Source organism: Pteropus vampyrus, unplaced genomic scaffold (assembly GCF_000151845.1).
Source record: "Pteropus vampyrus isolate Shadow unplaced genomic scaffold, Pvam_2.0 Scaffold236, whole genome shotgun sequence".
Classification (NCBI taxonomy): Eukaryota; Metazoa; Chordata; class Mammalia; order Chiroptera; family Pteropodidae; genus Pteropus; species Pteropus vampyrus.
Window position 1 is genome coordinate 2164506 of NW_011889017.1, and position 13454 is coordinate 2177959.

Consider the following 13454-nt stretch of genomic DNA (forward strand, 5'->3'; position numbering starts at 1 on the left):
AGACTACCATGCGTCTACCATGTGTTATCTCGCTTGCCAAGTTGCCATTACTCTCCAACTTCTCAGTTATACTTATAGGCTTTGGTTTAAGGATGTAAAATGGAACCAGTAACCAGAGGCAGCTCCAAGGAGCAACTGTTAACACCAACATAAACATAAACAAAATAGGATGAGCCAAAAAAGAAAAGATTCTAGGAAAGATTTTGCTTTCTCTATAGGAGCAGAGAATCAGCTACCCCTCCCTCATTCCTCCTGAGATTGATAGAACTTTAATTAGTTCTGGGGATGCTTGTTATTGCTTGTTGATGATGTCACAGCACCGCTGAGCAGTGCTTGGGTGGCCCAGATGGCATATAGATTTGACAGTCTAGCACATCGTTTGAACTGGATTGTAACACAGCTCAGACAAATGCCTCATTACCAACCCCCTAGCCATTGGCAAGCTCTTTAATGATTCCTATCTTATGGGAAGGCCTCTAAGTAGATCATTTTTAATATCAGAGAAATTTGCCTTCACTTTTGAATCTTCGGCTCCACCTAGTGTGGAAGAAAGTCAGTCTAAATTATAGGCCCACCATAAAAATTACAAAATTAAGCCAATCTTAGTTCATTTTAAACAACATGACTTTCAGCATACATGCTCCTAGATTTTAAAATATTCTGTAAAATAATCTGATAATATCCATTTTTTATACCATTGGTACCTGGCATTCTGAATTTTGGGGGCTTTACTATGCATGCTCTTTAAGCAAAATGGAATAAATTTTTGGATTTTTAAAAAAGGTTTACATATCTACCCAGATATGACATGGCTCTTTTGATACATATTTGAGGGAATTAGAAAGCAACAGGTAACATTAAAGCTTTTTTTAATAAAGAGAAAAAAAATTCTAAATTGAGAGGCTTTAATGCTCCTGTTTGGTACTAACTGAAAATTTTCAAAACTCATCTTGGAGGAAGGTTTTAATAGATGCATCAGGTTGTCAACACAACCCCACCAATCAGTCATAAAACTACTCAAACTTGGCATCTGTGCCTCCAGAAGGGATGCAGAGGAAGGACACAGCACCCTGCATGAACTATTAATGCTCAAAAGATGAACCTAAGCCTAATGAAGCCTCTAGATCCAACAACTATTTTAGAGAAAATAGGGTAGATAGTAGAATATTTGCAGTACCAATGACCCGATTTCCTCAACAGCAACAACAAAAAAGAGTTACTGGAAAAGTAGAAAGTAAAAGGAAACTATCATGAATTAAAAAGAAAATGAAGGAATATAACAGCCAAATGTCGTGTTTGGACTTTGGTTGCTGATTCAAACGAAGCAACTTTAAAAAGACATTTTTGAGACCAAAATCAGGAAAAATTGAACAGAGAATGGGAAGTTGGTGATTTTAATGAATTGCTGTTAATTTTATTAGGCATAATAATAGTATGCCTAATAAATTATATGTTAGAGATTAAAATAAGCATCGCACATCTTTCTTGCAGGGAAGCAGAGGACCAGATGGTTATCAAGGCCCCGATGGACCCCGAGGACCCAAGGTGGGATCAGTTTTCATTTGGATGGTTTTCAGTTCTTTTCTTTGGATTGTGTCCTGATCACCTCCTATTCACCATATGGGACAAGGGAGGTATCCTCTGTGCAGTATAAGAATAGGTAACCAAACATGTAATACCCAGCACTGAAGAGATGAGATGGACACTCATTTATTAGTCACATATAGCCCAGCCTCAGGATGCTGCACATCACGCAGGGCCATACAGAGGTTGCATGCACTTGGAAGCTGCACCCAGAGCAGACAGAACTATGGGAGAGGCTTTGTGGTAAGAGGAGGGTGGGGCACCTCCTGGTTCCCAAAGGACAATGTGACTGACTCATTTAAATAATTGCATGGGCTGGCAGGGAAGTGAGATCCAGGAGGCTGAGGATCAGGTAGGCTGCAGCTGCTCCAGCTGATGAGGGGACCAGCCAGGGAGGGAGGTTCTCCTGTTGGGTAGGTGGCAAGTCTTGTGAGGACAGGGGAACTCGTGATTAGGCCTATGGGACCCAGGAGGCAACACTTGAAATATTAGAGCTTACAATCCAGATGGCATTGTTTCAGGGTATAGTCGTATCACCCCTGTGGGGTGGCTCAGATACCGTTATCAACAATAGAACAGTCTACCCTGCAGAAAGCAGCCTCTTGACTGAGTCCAGTGTTTGACAAGAATTTCAGAGTGATAGTGGCACCTACCCACTTTGTTGTCTCTTGGTGTGTCTGGGATGCCTGGACTTATTGCCACAGCACAGTGGAGTGGTGTCCCAGGCAGAATCTATGGTTTAGTTACTCAGAATAGTAAACTAAGCTCATGGTCCACATGCAGCTTTATTCTTTGGAAATATGCAGTGTCCAGAACTCCAAAGGGCCAGTGTCGCATTTCTCTATTTCCCTCTGTTTTCCTCCAGGGAGAAGTGGGTGACCAAGGCCGCCCAGGCCCACCTGCCTATTCCCCTCATCCTTCTCTAGCTAAAGGTTTGTGTGCAATTTCTCCTGCATGTTTACATTACATGTACATTCTTTTCTGTTATAGACACAGAGTCATAAACTGGCAAGAAAGATTTATCTAAGTAAAAGAAAACAAAGCAAACAAAAGATGGTTAGAACATAACCTTTGTAGAATTTCAGTCTCACGTGCACCTTCCCTTATGGCTTCAATGTGGTATCACAGGAGACTCTCATTTTGCCTCTTCCTGAGAGAGTGCTCCCCACTTTCCAGGTGAGACCCCTCTGTGGGGAAATTCTTCTAATTCTCTATACTTTGTGCAGGTTCTGATTTTGCCATCTGCAATATCACTAAAGGTATCCAGTCCTACACATCAGGCCTCTATGGCAGGAGGCCACACCACCTTCACTCATCATGCTCCATCTGTACCAAGATGCTGACACCCCTCTGCTAGACAGTCTAAAGCCTAGAATTGATCATAAGCACACTCTGTAAACAGTCATAGCCCTTTAAACTTCAAGGAACTAAATCCCTAGATGTTTTCACATAAATAACTCCCCAGGAAGATGCTTCACTGTCACAGTTGACCCCAGCGCGTAAATGAAGGATGTTGCACGTGCTGTGGCTAATGCTCATCTTCATTTTAGTTCAGCTTCCAGTGGGTGAGATTATATTGAAATATTTTCAAACTCTATAAGAGCAATGGTCTCTGAATCTTTTTGAATGTGCATCCTTCTAAAAAGATGTTTTTAAAAAGTGTTTTGAGCACTCCCCTGAATAATTATACATATATTTATTTATGGATACTTTATCCATGTCACAGGAAGTTCCATAAAGGCAGAGATTGTAGCCTGTGTGGTTCATTGTTGCATCCTCAATTTCTAGAACAGTTCCAGGCACCTAGTATGTACTCAGTGAATATTTATCTGAATAACTAAATAATGTACATGCTAAAACATACACATCAGAAGGGATTTTAAAGAGTAAAGTTTTTTTTAAATAAAGATGCTTTAATGCGTTCTTCCTATACTAGTAGATCATCTGGCTCTCTCTATCATATATGCCCAGGGGTCAAAGACTCAGTGTCCTGCTTAGATGTGAATCATCTGTCAGTTTAATAACTAGTTTTGCATGTCTTCATCCGACATGCCAAAGAACATAGCAATACCACTTGGTGTTTGTTTGTTTGTTTATTTAGAAGTAAGGCTTATAAGAGCATTCATGTGTTATTCACCCAACAAATCGTTATAAAAAGCCAATCCGGGTAGGAGCTGGGGTTCAGAGGAAGAGGGGGTTCAAAGAGAATCAGCCCTCCACACATAGCTCCTTGGACCCTGATGCCATGCCTGGTGGAAGGATTCCTTCTTTCTCACGTTAGACTCAGTTGCTTATCCAACCTGATTTTCCATTACCCTTGTTCACCTGTACCCCGACACTCCAACCCAGCCCTGCTGGGCGCTCCCAGCTCTGTGCTTTCAGTTAGGCTGATGTCCCTCCCCTCTGAGAGCCCTTCCTTCCGCCATCCTCTGCCGTCGCCCTCCCCTGCCTCTCATCCTCATCAAACTCCACCAGTGTCTGAAGCTCAACTGTCAGGGTACCTTCTCCAGGAAACCTGAGTGCCCCTGGGCACAATGCTTCACCTCTCTGTAAAACTGGGACTATGAGACTATCTGTACCACACGGTTCTATGGGAATCAAATGTATGAAAATGCTCAGCCTAGTGCACACCGCAATAGCTCAAAATGTTATCTACTCCTATTATTTTTACCCTCAATGGTCCTTCAATATCAGATTTTTGCCCCCAAACAATCTTCCCCTCCTTCAAAACCTCTCTGTGTCTTTTTGGCATTATGTGCCCCTCTATTGTTTTATGATATTTATAGGAATCTTGTATCAGCCCCATTTGTTTGGAAATGAGCTCCTTGAAAACAGGGACCACCATATAGTAAACATTTGGACCCCCACCATGCTTCAGGAAATGTGCAGAGTATTGGTAAATATGTATTTAATGAAACAGGTGAACATCTGATGCAAGTCCTAGACCACAAGTCCTGTTCTTACTGTGGGGCCCATCTCGGTTTCAGGTGGCAAAGGCGATCAGGGATTCCCAGGGACCTCTGGGGAGCAAGGACCCCGGGGTGAGCCAGGAGACCCCGGCCCACCAGGTCCCCCTGGCACATCCATCAGAGATGAAGGTAATGTGTTCCACGGTATTAAAACTATGACCAAAAGTATGTCCTCTCAGCCCTTCACATAAACCACTGGCCCCTTACTGACTGCACAGCTTGGTTGGTGCTGGTGCTCTTACCCGTAGACTAGGTTTAGCAACTGAACCTAGTCTCACATACATGTTTGGATGTCTTCACAGAACAACTGGACCTGTGACAGTAACTCTCTCACTAGGTTAGACTCTGTCACTAATGAGTAACTAGCATGATTCTGTCCGTTAGCTGGGAAGAGCATGGGCAGTCAACAAATGTTGTTGCCAAGAGTTGGCAGGAAATCTCAGGCCATTATTCGGAGGCAAGGAAAGAGACTTTTTTAAAGTAAAAAAAATGGTGATGAAATATACCACTGGCATCCACCCCCTAAGTGACTGCCTGGACTGTAAATCCACTAGTCCTGCTGGTGGCCTCCTATGGCCAGGAATGCCAATGCAGCTCTTAAATATCAGAAGTTTCACACTGCTGGTGATTGTTGTTGGATTTTCAGATGGGAAGAGAGGCTTCCCAGGTGAAATGGGACCCAAAGGCTTCATAGGAGACCCGGGCCTCCCTGCGCTATATCCTGGCCCACCAGGAGCTCATGGAAAGCCAGGGCTTCAAGGACCACCAGGGCCCACTGGACCACCTGGACCCGATGGTAAGTGGAGGGAAACTCAAGGGAGGTGCATTTCGGTGTCCAGACAAAGAAGCCTGGCCCTAGCCATATTTTCACTTGGGTTTTCTGCTAAATACTGTCATGAACCAATGCAGTAGGCAGCTGATTAGAATGTAGCAGGTGCTCTGTGGTGCAAATAGAAAAAGTTGGTGATGGAAGAAAGGCAAAACCTTGAAAACCTGTTGAGTATCAACAGTCCCATGGATATTGCACAGTACATGTTGGCTGACTGTGGCTCCAGTGAGATCGATCCTTCAGTGAAACTTCTGAGAGGTGCAATCCCGAAGCAGATGAGGGATGAAAGCTGTCGGGTGATAAGTTCTGGAATAAGTCCTTCTTCCAGGGTGGAAGCCTCACGCCTTGACTTGTAGCCTCTCTCCTCTGATTAACCAACAGTTTTAAGCAAACTTGATAATCTGCCTTCTCGGCCCTCACATAATCAAAGCTACAACTGAACAGGTGGCATAGTTGATCACAAGAAGGGATGGCTGCACCACCTGTAAAAAGAAGTGGCAGCCATTAGCCAAGGTCAAGATGAAAGACTGTGGAAGTCTATAAAGTAGACAAGCATGAGAATCTGTCCCCACATGCTACCTTGGAACATCATCAAATCATAGCACAAAGTAGTATTTCCAGATTACAATGTTCCTGTGGCACATCTTTTAGTTAAGAATGCTCTCAGGGGGCAAGGAAGTCTGCAGTCTTAGAGCTTGCCTTCAAAAATGATTATTCTTTTCAGCTTCTGAGTTTAAAAAAGATATGCTTTGGACATTGCAAAATCTCTTAATGGGAACATTTCGTCATTTCAAGAGATTGGATAGTTAAGGCATTGGAAGAAGACATGAGGTCACAATTTCTTCCTATGTAACAGGACCATGAGTTAGCAGCCTTTTCTTTTCAAAACGTTTGACTTTAAATTCTCTGATATCACTCTTGATAATCTCTATGGCTTCCTTTCTCCAAAGAGGAAGAGAATCATATTTGCTAACAGATAGTGTTTGGTTTTAGTTAAAGGTAAATTCAAAGACCCATGCTTTAATTGCTTTTGGAAGATTATTTCTCTTTGCCATCTCTAGAAGGAAAACTGTTGGAGGCATTGGAAGCATATCAGCACATACTTCTTTCATTAATAAATCAGCACTAGCATCTCTGATTCTGTTTTGTATTCTACGGTAAATTTTAAAGTTAATATGGTTCTACATTCCCAATTTTCCTTCGACTGGAAAAATTTTAGGTGCAGATATTTCCCTGGAATTTGCCAGTTCATTTGAACAATGTTGTCTTTAATTTTCTTTATCCTTCAAGTAATATTTATTACTGTGGCATTTGCAATAATGGCCACATTTCTATGCGTGTTGTATATTCTAAATAAATGTTATTTGTTGAGTTTTCCTTTTTGGGCAACAAAACTTGATGTCTGAAAAATAAAAGCATGCCTTTTTAAAGGACTGTAATTGAAAGATAACCTTCCATTATTCCTGTAACTACATTCCATTGCTATAAAGACACAAAGGCATGCCACTTGCTTTATAAATCTTGCTTAACGAACTTACGGTTTACTAACATGAGTCATCTGTAAACACATTAACTTATTTCTGATTCGTATTTGTAGACTGAAGAGAGAATTTATAAAATAGAAGGAATGGTATTTGATAAATTCTATCAACTAAAAATTTTAAAAGCGTACAACTTAAGTTCTCCTTGAAATATTTGTCTTATCCCATGAGACACATTATTTCCAATCATCTTTTTTTAAGCAATCTCTTATACAAAAAGTAGCCAACCGTAATGGCCTTTGAAAACATTATTGTGTATAATCAAAATTTAATATCAATGACCTTGATTCTCACAGATTTCAACTGTTCCCCTGAAATGAAATTGTTGAATTCTTTTCTTGTTAACTGCATTTCATCCTGTTTTCTGTATTGTTACTATTGAAAATCAGAATTTTTAGTGTTTTGCAGTTCCAGCAAAATCAAACCGTGAAGTCAGTTTGCTTTCTGAACTAAATGTTTTTGCTTACCCTTAGTTCCAGCTGAAGCAAGTGTGGGGCAGTGCTATTGTGTTCTGGAATAAGTCAAAGTACTGCCTGGCTTGTTGTGGTCAGGAAAATCATCTTGAAAACATCTAAGAGGCACACTGCTATTCTATAGGACTTGTTTGAAATTATTAATTTATTAGATAAATGAAAAAAAAACAACAACATAGGAAAAAGGAAGGCTGGCACTGTAAGACGGCCACACTGTGCCTTTTTTACTAGATTTACAAACACTGTAAGGAACACCCACAATCTCTTTGTCTCACATTTAAAATTCCTGAAGCATCTGTGATTAAATAATCACCCGTGATACTGTACTTCTCATAACATATTGGAAGGACTTAGAGGCATAAAATAAAGCCCACAGAGTCCACCACTAGACTGAAATGCACTTGACCCAGTCACCAATGACCCATGGAGCCACTTCCATGGTGTCATTTTCCTCCATCAGCAGCCTCTCAACAGCAAGGATGCAGCCGACATCCCCTCCTTCACACACTCTCTTCTCTGGCCTTCCATGATGCCCCACTGTCTTTAACCCACTATTATTTTAAAGACTTTTTTTTTTTTTTGCTGGCTCTTCCTTCTTCTTCCCCCTCTACCCATCCATCCAGTAGATGATGAAGTTCCTTGAAGTTCATTCTTAGACCCCTGTATTCTCTCCCTATCTATCTTGGTGAACTCATCCATTCACATGAATTTAAATACAAGTTCTATGCCAGCACTCCCTAATTGTGTCACTAGCCCTGTTCTGTGTCCTAAACTCCAAGCTCATACCAACCATTAACTCATCACATAATCAATACTGTATGTATCACAGACGTCTCCAATTTCATGTGTCCAAAACTTTGGATCTCCTGCTCCCCAAATCCCCCACCCACATGCTCCTCTCCTGGGCTTCACTCATCTCCACAGACCCAGAAGCACAGGCCGGAGCCCTGGGAGTTGCTCTGGCATCTCACTCACCCACACAACGAATCTATCACCAAGTCCTAGCGATTCTGCCTCTTGAATCTAAAATCTTGAATCTGTCCATTGCTCTTCATTTCACTGCCTTTGACCCGATGAAAGTCACCACAGTATCTCATGCTTAGTCAGCTGGAATATCCAACCCACTCATGACCGGCTTCCATGCTTTTTCCAGTAATTGTCTACACAGCCAGCCTGTCCTTTTTACATGTAGATTAAATTGTGTAACTTCCGTCTTTAAAACCCTTTAATGGCTTCCTATTGCCCTTGGGATAAAATGCAAACCCCATTCCTTAGACCCCGGGGCTGGCATGACCTCATTCCCCTCCCTTCCTGTGACCTCACTCCTCACTCATCTTTTTTTCAACCTCAGGGACTTTTAAACAAGTTTATTCTCTCTCAGGAACATTCCCTCCCTCTCTATTTTGGCTGGCCATCTTTTTTTCTCAATTTAAGTGTCATGTTCTCAGAAAGGACCTTCCTGACACCCTCTCCCCAATTTTAAATGGGCTTCTCCCTATTACTTTCTCTGAGCTCCCTGTTCTCACAGCACTTGTCATAATTTGAAATTCTATGTTGGTCTATTTACTAAGATGTATCTGATGTGTATCTCCACATCTAAACTGGAAGCTCCATGAAGTTCTGTCAGTTTTGTTTCCAACTGTATACACAGCTTCCAGCACACTGCTGGACACAGCATAGGCTCCAGGCAAATGTCTCAACGATGGATGGATGGATGAATGGATGAATGGATGGATGGGTGGGTGGATGAGAGATTATATTAAATATGTAATGAGACCAAATTACATGGGACAGTAGTCATTGTCACCTGGTCATAAAGATTTATATTTACCTAGCAGTGTTCTGACACTTAAATTTTGTTGTCATTTTCCCAAGCAGATAGCAAAAGTTTTTTTAAAATTGATATTTTCCTCTCCTTCTTACTTCCTTAATCACCTCATGCTCTCCTCTCAGGAACCATGAGGTGAATATGGCAGCATGTGTTTTAATTTGTTGGAGGAGTTTCATCGGATCTTTGGAGGTGTGAGCACTACAGTGTATAGCAGTGGGGAGAACAAAACAGGTCAGGGAAACAGATTCCAGGCCCAGCAGCGAGGTTTCCTGGACATGTGAAGCCCCAGTCCGTCCACTAGATGGTGCTCCTCTCGAACTGGATGTGGAGAGTTTTGTTGGCTTAAGCAGGGTATTTCTTATACCTTTGCCTAGTGGGGAAATGAAAGATTGTGTCAGAGCCGTGCAGACGCTGGCAGGACTTCTGAAGTACCCTGACCCCAGCTAAAGGGGTGAGGGTCGGGACTGGGGAGGTGGGTCACAAGTTATCTACGTTAATGACATGAACTTCATGTGTGTGTGTGTGCATGCGTGCACCGAGGAGCGAAAGAGGAAAGAGTGTGTTTATGCTGTGTGTGGGAGGGTGGTATGTACATGTGTGCACCTGCTCCAAGGCAGAGGACAGAATAGGGAATCAAGCTAACTGTAATATCTTTTATTATCTTGTTTTGTTCTGTGTTTTGTCTTTTGGGGAAGCAGAGGTTTGAATCCAGGTCTTTAGCATATAAATAAAATACGTAATCGAAAAATCAGAAGCTTTCCTTGGACTCAATGTTTCTCAAAAACAAAGATTTTTATTTCTAGACTTACTGAGCTTTCACATCTCTTTCCATCGCTGAAAACTGTGGCCACAGAACAGTCTCCGTTTCTTTCCTAAGGTGTTTTGGAATATAATTGGAGTGTAGGAGTCACTTTTACTCTCTGTGGGGAGATTATCTGAAAATGTTCCCACACTGGATTTGGCAAGATGTGGGGTCCCTCGTGCTGTGCTAACGTGCCGGCTCCTGTGGCTTTTCTCCTTAGGTTTCCTTTATGGCCTTAAAGGAAGAGAAGGAGAGGCGGGCTTTCCTGGGACTTCTGGTTTCCCTGGGGCTCGTGGACAGAAAGGATGGAAAGGTAAGGAATGTCAGAAATATGGAGACGGGGTAGGGGGATGCCTCAACCCTTCTGATCCACCTCACCCTTTCACTTGTCCTGAAATGAACACGATCCTTCATTCCCCCACTGGCCTCCTTTCCTCTGAAAGGGAATTCCAGTGAAACTAAGGTGGGTGATGTCTGCACCCAGCAGTCAGTTTGCTCACCCGTCTCTATTCTCTGTCTGCCATCTTCATCGCTGAATTTTCAGAGAGTGCAGAGCTCGGCACTGGATAAAAGTGATGAGCAATGATTTCTTAGGCTGAATTCAGATGCAAGTGCTCGGCTCCAAAGCAATCTAACAAGTACTTGCAAAGGGCCCATCTGCTATAGAGTGCTTGTAGAGGAATCATCTGGTCTGATCCTAAGGATAACTCCCTGAGTTAGGAATTAGTTAATGGGCAAGGAGGCCGAGGCTCAGAGGAGTGACATGACCTGCTCAGCATCTCACTCCCACTTGGTGGTAAAAGTGCAGTTGAAACGAGCTGTCCTCGCTTTTCTCTTCCTGCTGCAGCTCAGGGACACCGCCCCTAGCTCAACATCCTTCCCTAGGACAGGTTAGCGCAGGTGGCCCCTTCTCTGTGGGACTGTCAAGACCTATGGGATGTGTGGGTGCATTGGTGCCCCACTGCGGAGGGGGCTGACTGCAGGAATCAGACATCTGTGGGTGAGCTGTACAACTCAGCCCCACTGAGCCATCATCTGTCATCATCTGTGACCTAGGGAGCCAACCCTAGCACAAGCACCAAGCTCCCTAGGTATAGCCACAACAAGACAGAAGAAGAGAGGTAGTGTATTTTTTTCTCTGCCTTCCCATGATCTTGGCCTCCAAGGGTTCAGCTCTTGCCAGGCTGCCCACCTTCATGGCTCACCTTCACCTGGACCCTGGAACACCATCTCCTCCCTTTGCCCCTGAGTCCCCGTGGTGGCTTCCTACAGCTCCTGTCACTGAGTCCTCAACTCCAAGCATACCCCTGTAAATGGTCCCATTGCTTAAGAATCTTCAATAAACATCACAGTAGAATTCTGCATCCTGAGGAGACCACGACTGCACACTTGAGTGACTCATGCCCCTCATCTAAGGAATAGAGATGATAGTCCCCACTGTCATCACTGTGCACAGAAGTGTGAGGACCAGAGTAGATGATGGCCATGGAGTATGGTGTTGCCTTCCCTCTTTCCACCTTGCTTATGCTCCTGTCCCTGCAAAGCCAAAAGAGTGTTTAACAAACGCTTCATGAATAAATAACAAGCCTTCCCCTCTCCCTTGCATTGCAGGTGATGATGGAGACTGTAAATGCGCAGAAAGTGATCAGTTCATCAGGAGTCTTCCGGGGCTGCCAGGACCCAAAGGCTTTCCAGGCATCAATGGGGAGCCAGGGAGGAAAGGGAGCCAAGGAGACCCCGGCCAGCACGGCATCCCTGGTTTCCCAGGGCTCAAGGTAAGAGACCAATTCTGTCATAAAGCTGATAAGATGTCCTAGATGCCTATCCCCATCCTCCCATTCCTGGCTTTTATCTTCTGAATTAACATAGCTTTAGACCAGGAACACTCATGTACCCAGTGCACCATTCGAAAAGCCATGTACGCAAGAGGAACTTTAAAACGTTTACTGGTGGAAATGTGAAATGATGCAGCCACTGTGGAAAACAGTTTGACAATTCTTCAAAAAGTCACAGTTGCCATGTGACCCCGAAAGTCCACTCCTAAATATAGACTCAAGAAGTTGAAAACACATGTCCACACATAAACTTGTATACAGATATTCATAGCAGTATTAATAATAATAGCCAAAAAGTAGAAACAACCCAAGTGTCCATCCCCTGATGAATGGATAATGAAACTGAAGCATACCCACACCGTGGAATATTATTCAGCCATCAAGAAGAATGAAGTGCTGATACATGCTATGATATGGATTAATCTCAAAAACATTATGCTTAGTGAAATAAAATAGACACAAAAGAACAGATATTATATAATTCTATTCATGTAAAGTGTCCAGAACGAGCAAATCGAGAAACAGGAAGTAGATTGGTGGTTGCCAGGGTCTCAGTTGGGGAGGAATGGCAGTGACTGCTTAGTGGGAGCAGGGTTTCTTTTTGGGGTGAAGAAAATGTTCTGAAATCAGATAATAATGAGAGGTTTACAACCTTGTGAGAGTACTAAAAACCACTGAATTGTATGCTTTAAACGGTGAATTTTATGGTATATTAATTATATCCCCCCCCCCGCAAAAAAAACTTCTAGCATTTGAATGTAAAGCACCTTATTTATTGAGTCTTCACCTCTTCATATTTAGTATAGAACTGGTTTTGCATTTTCCAAAGGCTCCCTTAACCCAATAAACCTGAGACCTCCAAGTCAATAATGAATTTACTTTGTATGAATGTGTGAAATTCCCTGCCCATGGCTTCCTGTGTACATCACCTAAGTGGACTTTATTTCATGCCTTATTTAAAGATCATCTGGAGTAGATCGTTCTTCCATGGCAGGTTTTAACTAACCAACAATGTCAAAGCAAATTTCAGATGAAAGAAAAGATATTATACTTTTCATTTTATTTTTTCCTTAAAAAGAACTGCAGAAGATTTATAAAGTGAAAAGTCATCACTTTATATATTTAGCAATAGGGGGAAAATTGCTCAAGACACTTGGCCAAGCACAATTAGGACGATCTGGCTCCACAGCGTGGTGCAGGACAATTATACTGCCACTCAGAGCTGCTGGTGCAGAAGGTCACGACTACTGTTTGGCAGGTGAAAATGAGATCCAGAGCACCTCTCTGCTCCAGGCCCCAGGATTTCTCAAAAAACAAATAGTTTTCTCCAACTGATATTAGTAGGTGCTACGTTTTGTCTTAGTTTAAAAATGATACCACCTTCAAACCATGGCTGTCGACGCATGTAAAAGGATATGTCGTGAGAATTGCAAACATAATGGCAAAACTAGAAGAACCTTCAATTGTTTATAAAATGATTGACTATTTCCTAGAAGATGGAAGGATCCCATTTGGTGTCCCTGGAATGTCTAAAATCTCAGTGCACAGGGTTTCCCCACCTTTATACACCCCACAGCACTTGTGTTCAAA

General features: G+C 42.6%; 1 protein-coding gene across 2 annotated transcripts in view; it reads left to right on the top strand.

Annotated features, from left to right (window-relative positions):
• Positions 1-13454, top strand: part of COL4A2 (collagen type IV alpha 2 chain) — a 186253-nt gene that overhangs the window by 127422 nt on the left and 45377 nt on the right. For both annotated transcript variants that reach the window (XM_011373931.2, XM_011373932.2), the window contains exons 17-22: positions 1492-1545; positions 2450-2516; positions 4572-4682; positions 5200-5349; positions 10250-10342; positions 11641-11804. In XM_011373931.2, coding sequence (XP_011372233.1) covers positions 1492-1545; positions 2450-2516; positions 4572-4682; positions 5200-5349; positions 10250-10342; positions 11641-11804 — 639 coding nt within the window. The remainder of the gene's footprint in view (positions 1-1491; positions 1546-2449; positions 2517-4571; positions 4683-5199; positions 5350-10249; positions 10343-11640; positions 11805-13454) is intronic.